A 12375-nucleotide genomic window follows, 5' to 3' on the forward strand; every position below is an offset into this window, starting at 1 on the left:
TCACATTCCATGTTCCAATCACTAGGGTCTGCTTACAACTGTTCCTCCTCCTTTGTATTTCCATACTTGATAGTTCTGCCTATGTTGGGGAACAGAGCAGACTGGCACTTGATTGCTGGGCACTGTCAAGTCAAGTACACCTCATAGAGACCCTATGAACAAAAGATCTGAACCCTATTCTATCCAGTGCCATCCTCACAATTCCTGACACACTAGAGCACATTGCAGCAGTCACTGTGTCAATACACCCGGTTAAGCGTCTTCTCTCTTTTGCCAACCCTCCATCCTCAGCATCATGTCATTCTCCAAGGAATAGCACCGCCTAGCAACATGCTCAAAGTATGTGAGGCAAAGCCTTATAATTCTTGCTTCCAAAGAGCATTCCGGCTGTACCCTTTCCAAGACATATTTGTTCTTTCGGCCATCTGTGGGATGTCTGGTGCTCTTCTCCAACATCACAGCTCAAAGGCAGCAATTCTTCTGTCAACCTTATTCATTGTCCAGTTCTCAGATTGGAAAGAGTATGGACTGAATCAGACACACCTTAATCCTAAAACTGACATCATTACACCTCAATAATTTGGAGAGGTTCCTAACTGCTTATTTTCTCAGTGCAACACATCTTATTTCCTGACTGCTGGTACCCAGCGCATTAACTGTGGGTCCACATAAGATTAAGTTGTTGACAGTTTCAACTCATCCATCATGTTGCCTATTGGTCCAGAGATAAGAATCTTTGTTTTCTTGACATTGAGACACAATCCATACTGAAGACTGCATTCCTTGATCTTCTGCAACAAATGCTTCAAATCCTCCTCAGTTTCAGCAAGCAAGGTTGTGTCATCTGCATAATGCAGGGTATTGATGAGTCTCCCTCAAATCCTGATGCCACATTCCTCTTTACCTAGTCCAGCTTCTCAAATAATTTGTTTAGCATACAGATTGAATCGGTATGGAGAGAGAATACAACCTTGACGCACTCTCTTAGTTGTAAACCATGCAGTGTTCCCCTGCTCTATTCATACAACAGCCTCCTGGTCCATGTATATAGGTTTTGCATGAGCACAATTAAGTGCTTTGGGACCCCCATTCTTCTCAATGTCAGCCACAACTTGTTTTGATCTACACAGTCTTTGCATAGTCAATGAAGCACAAATAGACATTCTTCTAGTATTCTACACTTTCAGCCAGGATCCCTGTGACATCATCAATGATATACCTGGTGCCATAGTCTCTTCTAAATACTGCTTGAACTTCTTGCAGTTCCCTATTTATGTACTAGTCTAGCAGTTTTTGAATGATCTTCAGCAGTATTCTGCTTGCATGTGATATTAATGATATCATTGAATAGTTTCCATATTCAGTTGGATCACCTTTCTTGGAAATGGGAACAAATATGGACTTCCCCAATCTGTTGACCTCCAAATTTCCTGGCATACACTAGTGAGTGCATCCAAGGCTGCACTGAAACAATTCAATTGGTATCCCTTATCTTCCTGGGGCCTTCTTTTTTGCCAACACCTTCAATGCAGCTTCCACTTCCTCCTTCATTAACTATTGGCTCCTGTTCATGTGATACTTTCTGAAATTTTTCAGTGTCAATCGATTCTTTCTGGTACAGTGCTTTTGTTTATTCCCTCTATCCTCTTTTGATGCTTTCTGGGTAATTCAATATATTGCCCATAGCATTTTCAATATTGTGACTCAAAGCTTAATTTTTTTAGTTCTCTTAGCTTGAGAAATGCACCTCCAATTCCAGCTCTCTTCTGCAAATTCCATTATAATAACTTTGCTTTGTCCTCCCAAGCACTAAGTCTTACAATATCCCATCTACTGGACATTACTATTAAGTTTAAAAAAAAAAGTCCAAGATTAACAAGTAGTATAGCAGTGAAAATCCTTGGGCCTAAAAAATCTTTACACTACAATTTTCTTATCAGACTTTGAGAAGGTGTATCCCTGCATCCTTTATTACTAAAAAGAAGTTTATGAGATATCAGTTATAAAACAATTTTTTTAAAATTGTGGTTTGCATGGATGTTTATGTAGAAATTGGCTTCTCACTCTTTTATAGATTTATTCCCTTTCCCTCTTCCAAAACCTCATACATGCCTATATGAACTTGCTAGCTGCACTGCTCATAATGACTTATCTCCCCTTCTTTTCACTCTGTCCTATCCCCTTTTCCAGTGTCATGTTCTTTATTCATCTAATCTCTTCCTGTTCTCTCCACTTTCCTCTACCCCCACCACCCTGCAATCCTTTTGATTTTTTAACAGTGGTATCACACACCCTAGTCCCTTTGTGGCCGAGTTAATTCACTCAGCATAGTGTCCTCTAGATGCATCCATGTTGTGTAGTGTGTTTCTTGAGACCTTCACTGTTTTACAATGCTGTATAATACTGTGTGGATGAACTGGTTTCTTTACCCTGATGGACACTGGGGCTCTTTCCATCTCTTTGCTATTGTGAACGAGGCGGCAATAAACATGGCATGTATATATGTATTTGAGCTTTTCTTGGGTGGATTCCTAGCAGTAGGAAATTCTGGGTCAAACAGAATTTCTATTTTCAGTCTTCTGAAGAAGTGCCAGACTGTCTTCCACAGCAGTTGTACCATTTTATAGGCTCTTTTCAAAAGGGCAGCCCTCTGTGTCTCTCACTCACTCCACACTACCTACTAAGCAGTCCTAAGAACCACTCACATTAATCAGCCAGGACACCTCAACCTCCATGGCATCATACAGTAAAATGACCAAAGAAATATGCAATTCATCTCATGCCACTGCCTTGGAGCTTCTGAAGAATGAGAAAAAGAATTGGGAAATATACCTCATCTCCACCTTCCATCCTGCTATACCTTATAGATTAAATCCTTTTAGGGCTAATCAAAATATAAAATGCCACAAAGACAACTTCATGTAGTTACCTTTAGATACATAAGGAAGAGCTGGCCAGGTGTAAGGACTTCTTGATTCATTAAACTATCAGGATTCTCCTCCATACACTCTCCCTTGGCTAAAGCAACGAGTTTCCGGGTCATGAAGCAAAGCATGTAAAACTTCTCAGTATTGGAATTTAAGTGGATACAAATGCATTGGCTGTCAAAATAAAAAGAATGCGCTCAAAATAATATATTACATAAAATAATATTTGATGCTTTATTAACCAGTCTCTAGATCACATTTACTTCAACTAATCATCCTAACTTGTTTTCTAAAAATTTATTTTTACCTTTACTGGCAGTAAGTAGACAGGAGAGTTAAAAGTTCTAGAGCTTGCTGTCTAAGGAAATAAAACGAGGAATCCTGGTTCTAAGGTGCACAGGGCCACAATTCAAACGCTCAGCACAAGATACTTAAGGGCTATCACACTGGACAGTGCTATCTATGTATAGAGCTTCTTAAATATTTATGCAGTGGCTCCATAAGAGGAAGTCCTAGCTCTGGGGTAAGGGATATTCTTTCTGTCTGCAATCTACTCTCAGGTGTGACAGGGAAAAAATGTGTAACTATATGCAGAAGAAGTGATTTTTTAAAGTCAGTAATTAGTGAAAAGTACCTAATATACTATTTTAGTAGTTCTACAACTATGCTATTACTTAAAAATTAAAAGGTACAAACAGAAAAGAAAAAAAAATTAATACTACCAAGAAAGGAGAGAAAAATCAAGGATGACCACAAAACCAAAGCCAGCCAGTAGGGGCCAGATCAGACTTTTGCCCAAGGTTCACTCTGTTGCCAGACATCCTCCCTGCAGTCAGCATGAAGCACCCCGGTGCCTGCCCTTACTCCCCTTCCAAAGAGGCTTTAAATGGTGGTGCACACAGCAAGTGGTCCCTGCCACCTTTCAGGGGCTGTGCTGTGCCCCCTGAAGTGAATCTGGAAGTTCTAAACTCCCAGGGGCCAGTCCTTGTGTCTTGTGGGGTCACCCGGGACTGCACAGTACACGTGAGAGGACTGTCTGCCTTCCCCGATCGCGACCTGGGCAATCAGCATTGAGCCCACTCCATCCAGATCATGAAAGTGAAGGAGGTTGTGCCTACAATGCCACAGCCAAGCACTTCCAAGACTTTAAGATCAAGTTCCCACTGCCCCACTGGGTCCCGTGTTGCCAGCACAAGCAATGCTCACCACCAAGTGGCCTGGCCCCACAGCTTCTTCTAGGCATGGCCCCTCTCCCTACTTCATAAAACACCTTGGGGACTGAAAAAAGAGTACTCACTCAAAGAGAAACTGTGCAGCCTGCTCATTGGGGTACCATTCAGGGAGATTAAGCTTGACCCGGAAGCACTCCCCTAGATAGTTAAGAACCTGTTTTTGCGTTGAACAGCCCTCCTCTGCTACAATCCTTAACATCTGAGAAACAGAGTTCCGAAAGAAAGAGTCCTCTTCTTTCCCTTTGATGAGCTCCTGAAAGATCTGATAATCGGAAAAACTCACAAGTGCCTAGAATTTGGATCAGAGGAAGAGAAAGAAATGTTAGTAGTTTATAAATAACCAAACCATTTTATTAATTTAGGAACATTTCTCTCCTCTAAACACACTCAACTTGCATTCCATCACTGCTGACTAGTGGTGATTTCTCCAGTGACCCCTGCCTCCTGGTATTCACCACCTCACATGGCTCCTTCTCACAGTGACTCAGGGCTGGCCCCAGGACCCAGAGAATATGATGAAAATGATGATGTGAGTTTCTCCAGGTTTACATAAAGGGCACTCTGTCTTGTTCTCTTGAACAACGAGAGGCTCCAGCAGCCTCAGGCAAAAGCCCCCATGACGAGGAACCCAGCAACCCCACCAACAGTGGCACTGACTTTACACCAACTAAGGAGTGAACCACCTTGGAGGTGGATCCTCCTACCCTGGTTATGCCTTCCACAGCTTTGACTGAAACTACACTGAAACATCATGAGACTTCCAGCTAGAAGCGCCCAGCCAAACTGCACCCCAACTCCTGAACTATAGAAACTGTGAGAGAAATAATCACAGATGGGTTAAGCGATCAAATCTGTGAGGAAGTAGATAACTAGTACAGGATGTGCTCTGTTTAGGAGAATCCACACAGTATTCTACCCTCTCGCAGAACCTCTTACAACAAAAGCAGCATAGTCATCACCTCACACCTTAAGGGCAAATCCCAAAGGAAGGAAAAAAAGTTCTTTCCGGTAAATAAAGTTCAACATAACAGTGCCATTTTCCACATAGTGAAGGTTCATGTTGACAGCAGAATGCTCTTCCTTCACACAGTGCATAGAAACTCCTGTTTAACAAATACAAGCACAAAGTCAGAAATAGTAACACTCTAAATGCTTCAGTCAATATTTTTCCAAGTTACTTTACACTTTTAGGGTCATTAGAACCTAATTACTATGTGCAGCAAGAATTTGCTGCCAAAATTTTGCAACATTTTTGTAACTAACTTGTTACACAATTTGTTACCAAAAATGTGTCTAGACATTGCCAGAGGTCACGAGGGACAAATACTTTGGTTGACAACCAAATAAATGAAGCTATTAATTTAGCCAGACTTCAAAGTCTCCCTCCGTTACAGGAATAGGGTATATTCTAGAATTTGATAGCCCCAGCACCCCAAAGGCCCGGCATGCTGCGGGGTATGGTGAAGAGAACGGGGCTTATCAATAGTTTATATGAAGGAAATGAGAACTTTCGATTTCACATTTCCGATTCAAAAAGAGAGCCCTAAAGCACACTAGATTAACAGACACAAAAGGATCAATGAGCAACATTCTGATGTTCTGAGATGGTTTCATTCTAGGAATGCTTGTAAGGTTACAATCTGAGGTTAATCTTTAGCTCAACTGTTGAAATGCAGCATGGTGCCTTATGATGCTAGGCACTTTCACAATGAGTGCTCAGAGGCTAGAAGGCTGGCCGCAGTCAGGGTCCCTGCGGTGACGCCATGATAGCTCAATCCAGACATCAGAGGCCCATGCCTGCCTCTGGCCAAGTCAGGCCTGCCTTCATGTTCACAAGCACTAACACAAAAACACAAGCTCTTTCAGACTGAAAGGATGGAAGGTAACAGAAATTAGGCTTCCACTAGGAAATCTTAACACCGAAATGCTTAAAAGAAGAACATCGATGTGTAACAGAAAAACAATATGTTACCTTCTTAAAAATGGTTTAAAAGTTTTTCAATAATCATCAGAACTTACCATACTCAGTATAGCCAGGCCCTCTGTTTTTCCACTTGGGTCTTCTCATTGCGATGGGGAAATTTCTCCGTGGCATAATCAACATTCGGATGACTTTTTCAATGCCATTGATTATGAAATAACCTCCCATTTCCTGTTAAAGAGATGAATTAAAATTTGTTAAGCAAAATGGGTAAAGGAAGAAACATTAATTAGTAACTATGCATGTGAAACCTATCCCTTGCCACATGGAGCACTGCCTGTGAACCTCAAGGCTGCCGTAGGACCCCATGAAGCAGCACCACAGAGGGCGGGCCTGGGGACCAACTGCCACAGGAAAACACTGCTGAGAATACCCAAGGAGCCACTCTGCTCTGCAGCACCCAGCGTCTACTCAACAACAATGGGGGTGGGGGTCTGCTTGGTTTATTACCGGACACAGAAGCAGCATGCGGTCAGCCAGAGCAGCCACACTCCACAGGCCTGGCTGAGGTGGCCTCTGTCTCCTAAAATGGCATGAGGCTTTAAAAGCTATTTAAAGGCTTACTTGCCTAAGAGAGAAGTCTAAAGACAAAAAAATTTCATTGTTTTGCTTCTAGACCAGTATAACTTAAATAACTTTAAGAAAATCTGAGTGAAGTAAACAGGAATTTTTCTTTAAAATTATTCTGGTCAGTACAACATTTCTGCAAAAAAACAAACCACTGTCTACTGAGGGAGCCCTGGTGGCCTAGATGCACTCCTAACCCAAAGGCCACACCTCTCCAGTGGTTCAAGCTCCAGCCTCTGAGCCTCCATGGAGGTTAAGATGTGAGCTGGTTCCCATTCAATGGCAATTAGCTGATTTGACTATCTAACGACTAACTGGAATCCCAAAGGCACGCACTTCAAATCCACCAGCTGCTTCACGAGAGAAGGACAGGCAGTCTCCTCCTCTGTGATTTGCTGCTTCAGAAAATCTGCTGAATGGTCAGGTATGAGTCAGTCCTTCCATATAGCACACAACAACAAAGTAGGTACTTCATATATTGTTGTTATGTGCCATCGAGTCGTAGGCTACTCACAGCGACCCTATAAGCGAAAGTCCTCAACACTTGTGTGACTTTCATCCTTTCTCCAGGTTCATAGGGTTTCCAGAGGCAAACTATTTACGGAAATGGATGCCACTCCTGCTTCCTAGCTTCTTTTAATTGGGGAACACCACCACACACTGTCCACCATGGGTAACCATTATTACATTTGACACATCAGTGTCACAGTGTTCAGCTTCACAGCAATCACAAGTTACCTCTGCACAGCAAGTGGACAAACCAGGGCTATACAACGTTTGGCCTGGTAGTTTCATATACTAGCATAATATTTAACTTTCTGTGCAACAATGAACAAATATTTTTTTTTAAAAAGTGAATTGTTGGGGGGAAGAGGAGAGGGAGTAAAAACTTGCAACAATGAGTGAATGAATGAAAATCTAACTTTTCTATAGACATTAGTTAAAATTACAATTAAAATTAAATTTTAATAAAAAATGATTCAAGACTACAATTTTCAGAGTGGATTAAACTTAAAAAAAAAATAAATAAAAATACTTAAGTCCCAGAACAATGACTGGGATAGCTATTATTCCCATATTCAGAGAAGAAAGCCAAGACCCAGAGAGAATAAAGCTGACAAAACACAAAAGCAGTAAGTGGAACAGCAGGGATCTGACACCAAGACCTCGCCCCCACTTCTTAATGTGATCCCTTGGCTGTAGGCAAAGCCTGCATCTTGATTACGTGACACGGCAACAACACTCAACAGAAAAGATGTTGAAAAACAGAAAATATGGGAAAAAGATGTTGAAGTTACTTAACATGTTCACTAATCTTACATTTGATAGAGCAGACATTTTATACAAGTTTTATCAGTAAGACAATCAGGGAAAACTTATCAATGTTTCTTCTATAACAATATTTTCTAATTATAAAACCACTTCCTCATACTTAACCCCCATGAGCCCTACGTTGTTGTGGGGTGCTGTCGAGTACAACCCGTAGCGACCCTATGTGCAACAGATCTGAACCCTGTCCTATCCTGTGCCAGTCTCACAATCTCTGACACAACTGAGCTCACTGCTGCAGTCACTGCATCATTCTTTCGTTGACATTCTGCCTTTCCAAGCATGATGTCCATCTCCAAAGAACAGCCTCTCCCAGTAATATGTCCAAAGTATGAGAAACAAAGCTTTATCATCTTTGCCTCCTTGGAGTACTCTGGCAGCACTTTCTCCAAGACATATTTGTTTGTTCTTTTGGCAGTCCATGGGATGTTCAGTACTCTTCCCCAAGATGACAGTTCAAAGGCATCAATTCTTCTTCTGTCATCCTTGTTCACTGTCCAGCTCTCAGATGTACAGCAAGTGACTGAAAAGACTATGGCCTGAATCAGATTCACCTTAGTCCTCAAACTGACACTACTGCTCCTTAAGAATTTGGAGAGGTTCTTGACCTCTCCTGAAGAGGTTGAGTACACTTTCCCAGTGCAATATGTCTCCTCATTTCCTGACTGCTGGTACTAAGAGTGTTGATTGTGGATCCAAGTAAGATGAAACTGGTGACCATTTCAATCTTTTCTCCATCTAGATGATGTAGCCTACAGGTCCATGAGCCCTTCAGTTATGCCCCATTTTATTACCCATAAATAGAAGAAACACTGACACCCAAGCCTAGCTTCACATCTTCTTGATCCCAAACTGAGCCCCTCCTCGTCTCCCCTGGCTCTCTTCACTCACCTCTGCTTCCTCGTGGTGTTCGATGAGGGCTTTTGGAGGGAGGTTGTATAAGTTGCAAAGCTTGGACTTGACCATAATGGGAACATAGCCTAGAAATTGTTTAATGATTCCTTTTGATACTCCATTCACTGCCCAGCTGATATCAGCCTAAATGAAAATCAACCACAGAGAAAATTACTTAACAGAAGAAAATATCTGAGTTTTCAAGTCCAAAAGTGAATTGTAAAATAATGAAGCAAACCACTAACTAAATGATCTGATATTTCAGATGAAGAAGACGGCAGTATCAAGAAAATAGAATTGTGGGATAAATTTTGAGTGTATCAAGTCCAGCGAGAGAGCCACACTCTGCCCTTTACTCACTGTCAGCCTTCCGCGGTAGGTACTCCTCCGGCCCCGACATTCTGCGGGATAAACTTTGAGATCTTTGCAGATGCTCCCTTTTGGAACTGTGGGTGAGCTGATGACGGCATCCACAATGGTAAGAGAGATACGTTCATCTTTGAAAGCAAATTCAAAGGGAGGGATAGCCTGAAATAGAATTCACACTATAAGTACTAACATTTCTAAAGCACTTTCAAGCTCCACGTGTTTTTATATGCATTGATGCTTTTAATACCAATAGGACACATCTAAAAAAACATCCAAACCTTCATCCTGTCTACATATAACCTTGTAAAGTACCTAAAAGTAACATCCATTAACTCAAGGGGGGGGGGGTCTACCATACATTAGATACTGTGTTAGGCCCTATGGACACAGGTATGAATAGAACTAAGTCCCCTGCCCTTGTGGAGGTCCAAGTCTCTTTTCTCTCCTAATGGGGAGACAGTAACACACACAAACAAGGGTTTTAGGTGATGCTAAGTCCTCAGATGAAATTATCAGGAGCCCTGGAAGCATAATGATTAAGCATGCACCTGGAAGCAGCCACTGGAAAAAAAAAATCAATCTCTTCCTATAAATATCCCAGTCAAAAACCCCTCAATGCCATCAAGTCGACTTTAACTCTTGGTGACACTACAGGATACACCAGAACTGCCCTCAGGGTCCTTTATGGAAGCAGACTGTCTTATCTTTCTCCCATCAATTAAGGTGGATTTAAACCACAGACCTTTCAGGTAGCAAAATGCACTGCACCACCAGGGCTCCTCTAGAAAAGATTTGGCCAATTCTACTGTCAAATGGGATTGCTAGGAGTCTAAACTAACTTGATGGCACACAGCAACAACAGACTTAATCCATCCATTTGAACAGGGACTAATTTAGGCTAAGATTGATTCAGTTAATGACCTTTACTGAAAAGATGCCAGAGAACTGCCAGAAATTCAAACTGGATTCAGTGGAGGCCATGGGACGAAGGATAACACTGATGATGTCTGATGGATCAGGCAGAAAACAGAGAATATCAGAAAGATCTTTACTTGTGAACGATCCTCCGGATCTCTGATATCCTTGAGCCTAATTTTACAATCACTGTGTCAATCATCTTACTGAGGATCTTCTTTTCTCTGACCTTCTATCTTTCCAAGCAAAATGTCTTTTTCCAAAGACTGATCCTTCCGCATAACATGTCCAAAGTATTTGAACTAAATCATCATCCTTGCCTTTAAGGAGCACCCAGGTTGCTCTTCTTCCAAAAGAGAATTCATTCTTTTGGCAGTCTAGGGGATGCTCAGTATTCTAAATGCCTTGGACTATTATTGTTGTTGTTATGTGCCATCGAGTCGCTCGTGACTTATAGCGAACCTATGTACAACAGCCCTAAACCCTGCTCTGTCTTGTGCCAATCGCACTGTCTCTGACACTCCCATCCCGACAACCCCAGTCACCAAATCAATCCACCTCATAGAGGGCCTTCCCCTTCTGCGCTGTCCCTCCACCCTCCCCAGCATGATATCCTTCTCCAAGGACCGGTCTCTTCTTACAACATGTCCAAAATATGTTAGACGGAGCCTCAGAATCCTTGCCTCCAAAGAGCCACCTGGTCGAACCCTTTCCAGGATGAATCTGTTTGATTTCCTAGCAGTTCACGGTACTCTCAATACTCTTCTCCAGCTCCACAGCTCAAAGGCATCAATTCTCCTTCTATCCTCCTTAGTCATTGTCCAACTCTCTGATACACAACAAGTGATTGTGAAGACCGTGGCCTGTATCAGATGCACCTTAGTCTCCAGAGAGACACCATTGCTCTTCAGTACTTTGGAGAGGTCCCTCACAGCAGACTTTCCCATGGCAATGTGCCTTTTAATTTCCTGGCTACTGGTGCCAAGAATGTTGATTGTGGTGCCAAGCAAACTAAAGCTGTGAACAATCACAGTCTCTTCACTATCCATCTTGATGCTTCCTATCGGCCCAGTGGTGAGAATCTTTGTCTTCTTGACATTGAGCCTCAATTCATATTGGAGGCTACAGTCCTTGACGCTCTGCAGCAGGTGCTTCAGGTCCTCCTCAGTTTCAGTAAGCAGGGTTGTGTCGTCTGCATAATGCAGATTGTTGATAGATGTCCAGCATGTACTTGGACTATTATGCAAAGGTATTGACAGTTAACAATGAGCTGAAACATGGTGGAGTGTACAGCAAGGTCATCATCTGTTTACACAGTCACTATGCGTGGTAGTAGACGGCACAGCACATAACATCATTGAAAAGGTAGCTGTTGTTAGGTGCCATTCAACTGCCGGTGACTCATGGTGACCCTATGGACATTAGATTGGAATCTTGCTCTATCTAGTGCCATCCTCAAGCCCATACTATAAACGAGCATCTCTACTGCTATATGCTTGTTGCAACATTGTTGTTGTTATGTGCTGTGGAGTCGTTTGTGACTCATAGCGACCCTATGTACAACAGCCCTAAACCCTGCTCTATCCTGTGCCAGTTGTGCTGCCTATAATCTAAGGTCTTAAAGATGTTCAACTATGTTTTATTCTGAAAAGATTTTTGTTTGCAAGGCATTTTTTTTTATTCTAATGAAAGTTTACAGAAACTTTGGATTACCATTCATTCATTGTTGCACTCTTTCCTCCCTGCCCACCACTCCCTGTCAGTACACTTCTCACTTGTTGTTGTTATGTGCCGTCCAGTCGTCTGCGACTCATAGCGACCCTATGTACAACAGCCCTAAACTCCGCTCTGTCCTGTGCCAATCGCACTGTCTCTGACAGTCCCATCCCGATTATCCCAGTCACTGAATCAATCCACCTCATAGAGGGCCTTCCCCTCCTGCGCCGTCCCTCTACCCGACCAAGCATGATGTCCCTCTCCAAAGACCTGTCCCTCTTGCAACATGCGCAAAGTATATCAGACGAAGCCGCAGAAGGCTTGCCTCCAAGGAGTTGCTTGGTTTAATCCTCTCTAGGATGAATCTGTTTGTTTTCTTGGCAGTCCATGGTACATTCAATACTCTTCTCCAGCACCACAGCTCAAAATTCTCCTTCTGTCCTCC

General features: G+C 42.4%; 1 protein-coding gene across 1 annotated transcript in view; it reads right to left on the reverse strand.

Annotated features, from left to right (window-relative positions):
• The window catches only part of POLR1B (polymerase (RNA) I polypeptide B, 128kDa), a 36444-nt gene that overhangs the window by 21398 nt on the left and 2671 nt on the right, over positions 1–12375 (reverse strand). The window contains exons 2-7 of the mRNA XM_006903403.1: positions 9291–9458; positions 8928–9074; positions 6179–6311; positions 5126–5262; positions 4225–4448; positions 2930–3101 (exon numbers count right to left, since the gene is read on the reverse strand). Coding sequence (XP_006903465.1) covers positions 2930–3101; positions 4225–4448; positions 5126–5262; positions 6179–6311; positions 8928–9074; positions 9291–9458 — 981 coding nt within the window. The remainder of the gene's footprint in view (positions 1–2929; positions 3102–4224; positions 4449–5125; positions 5263–6178; positions 6312–8927; positions 9075–9290; positions 9459–12375) is intronic.

The sequence above is a fragment of the Elephantulus edwardii genome, unplaced genomic scaffold, assembly GCF_000299155.1.
Source record: "Elephantulus edwardii isolate Elephantulus edwardi_28Jun2011 unplaced genomic scaffold, EleEdw1.0 scaffold00646, whole genome shotgun sequence".
In the NCBI taxonomy this organism is placed as follows: Eukaryota; Metazoa; Chordata; class Mammalia; order Macroscelidea; family Macroscelididae; genus Elephantulus; species Elephantulus edwardii.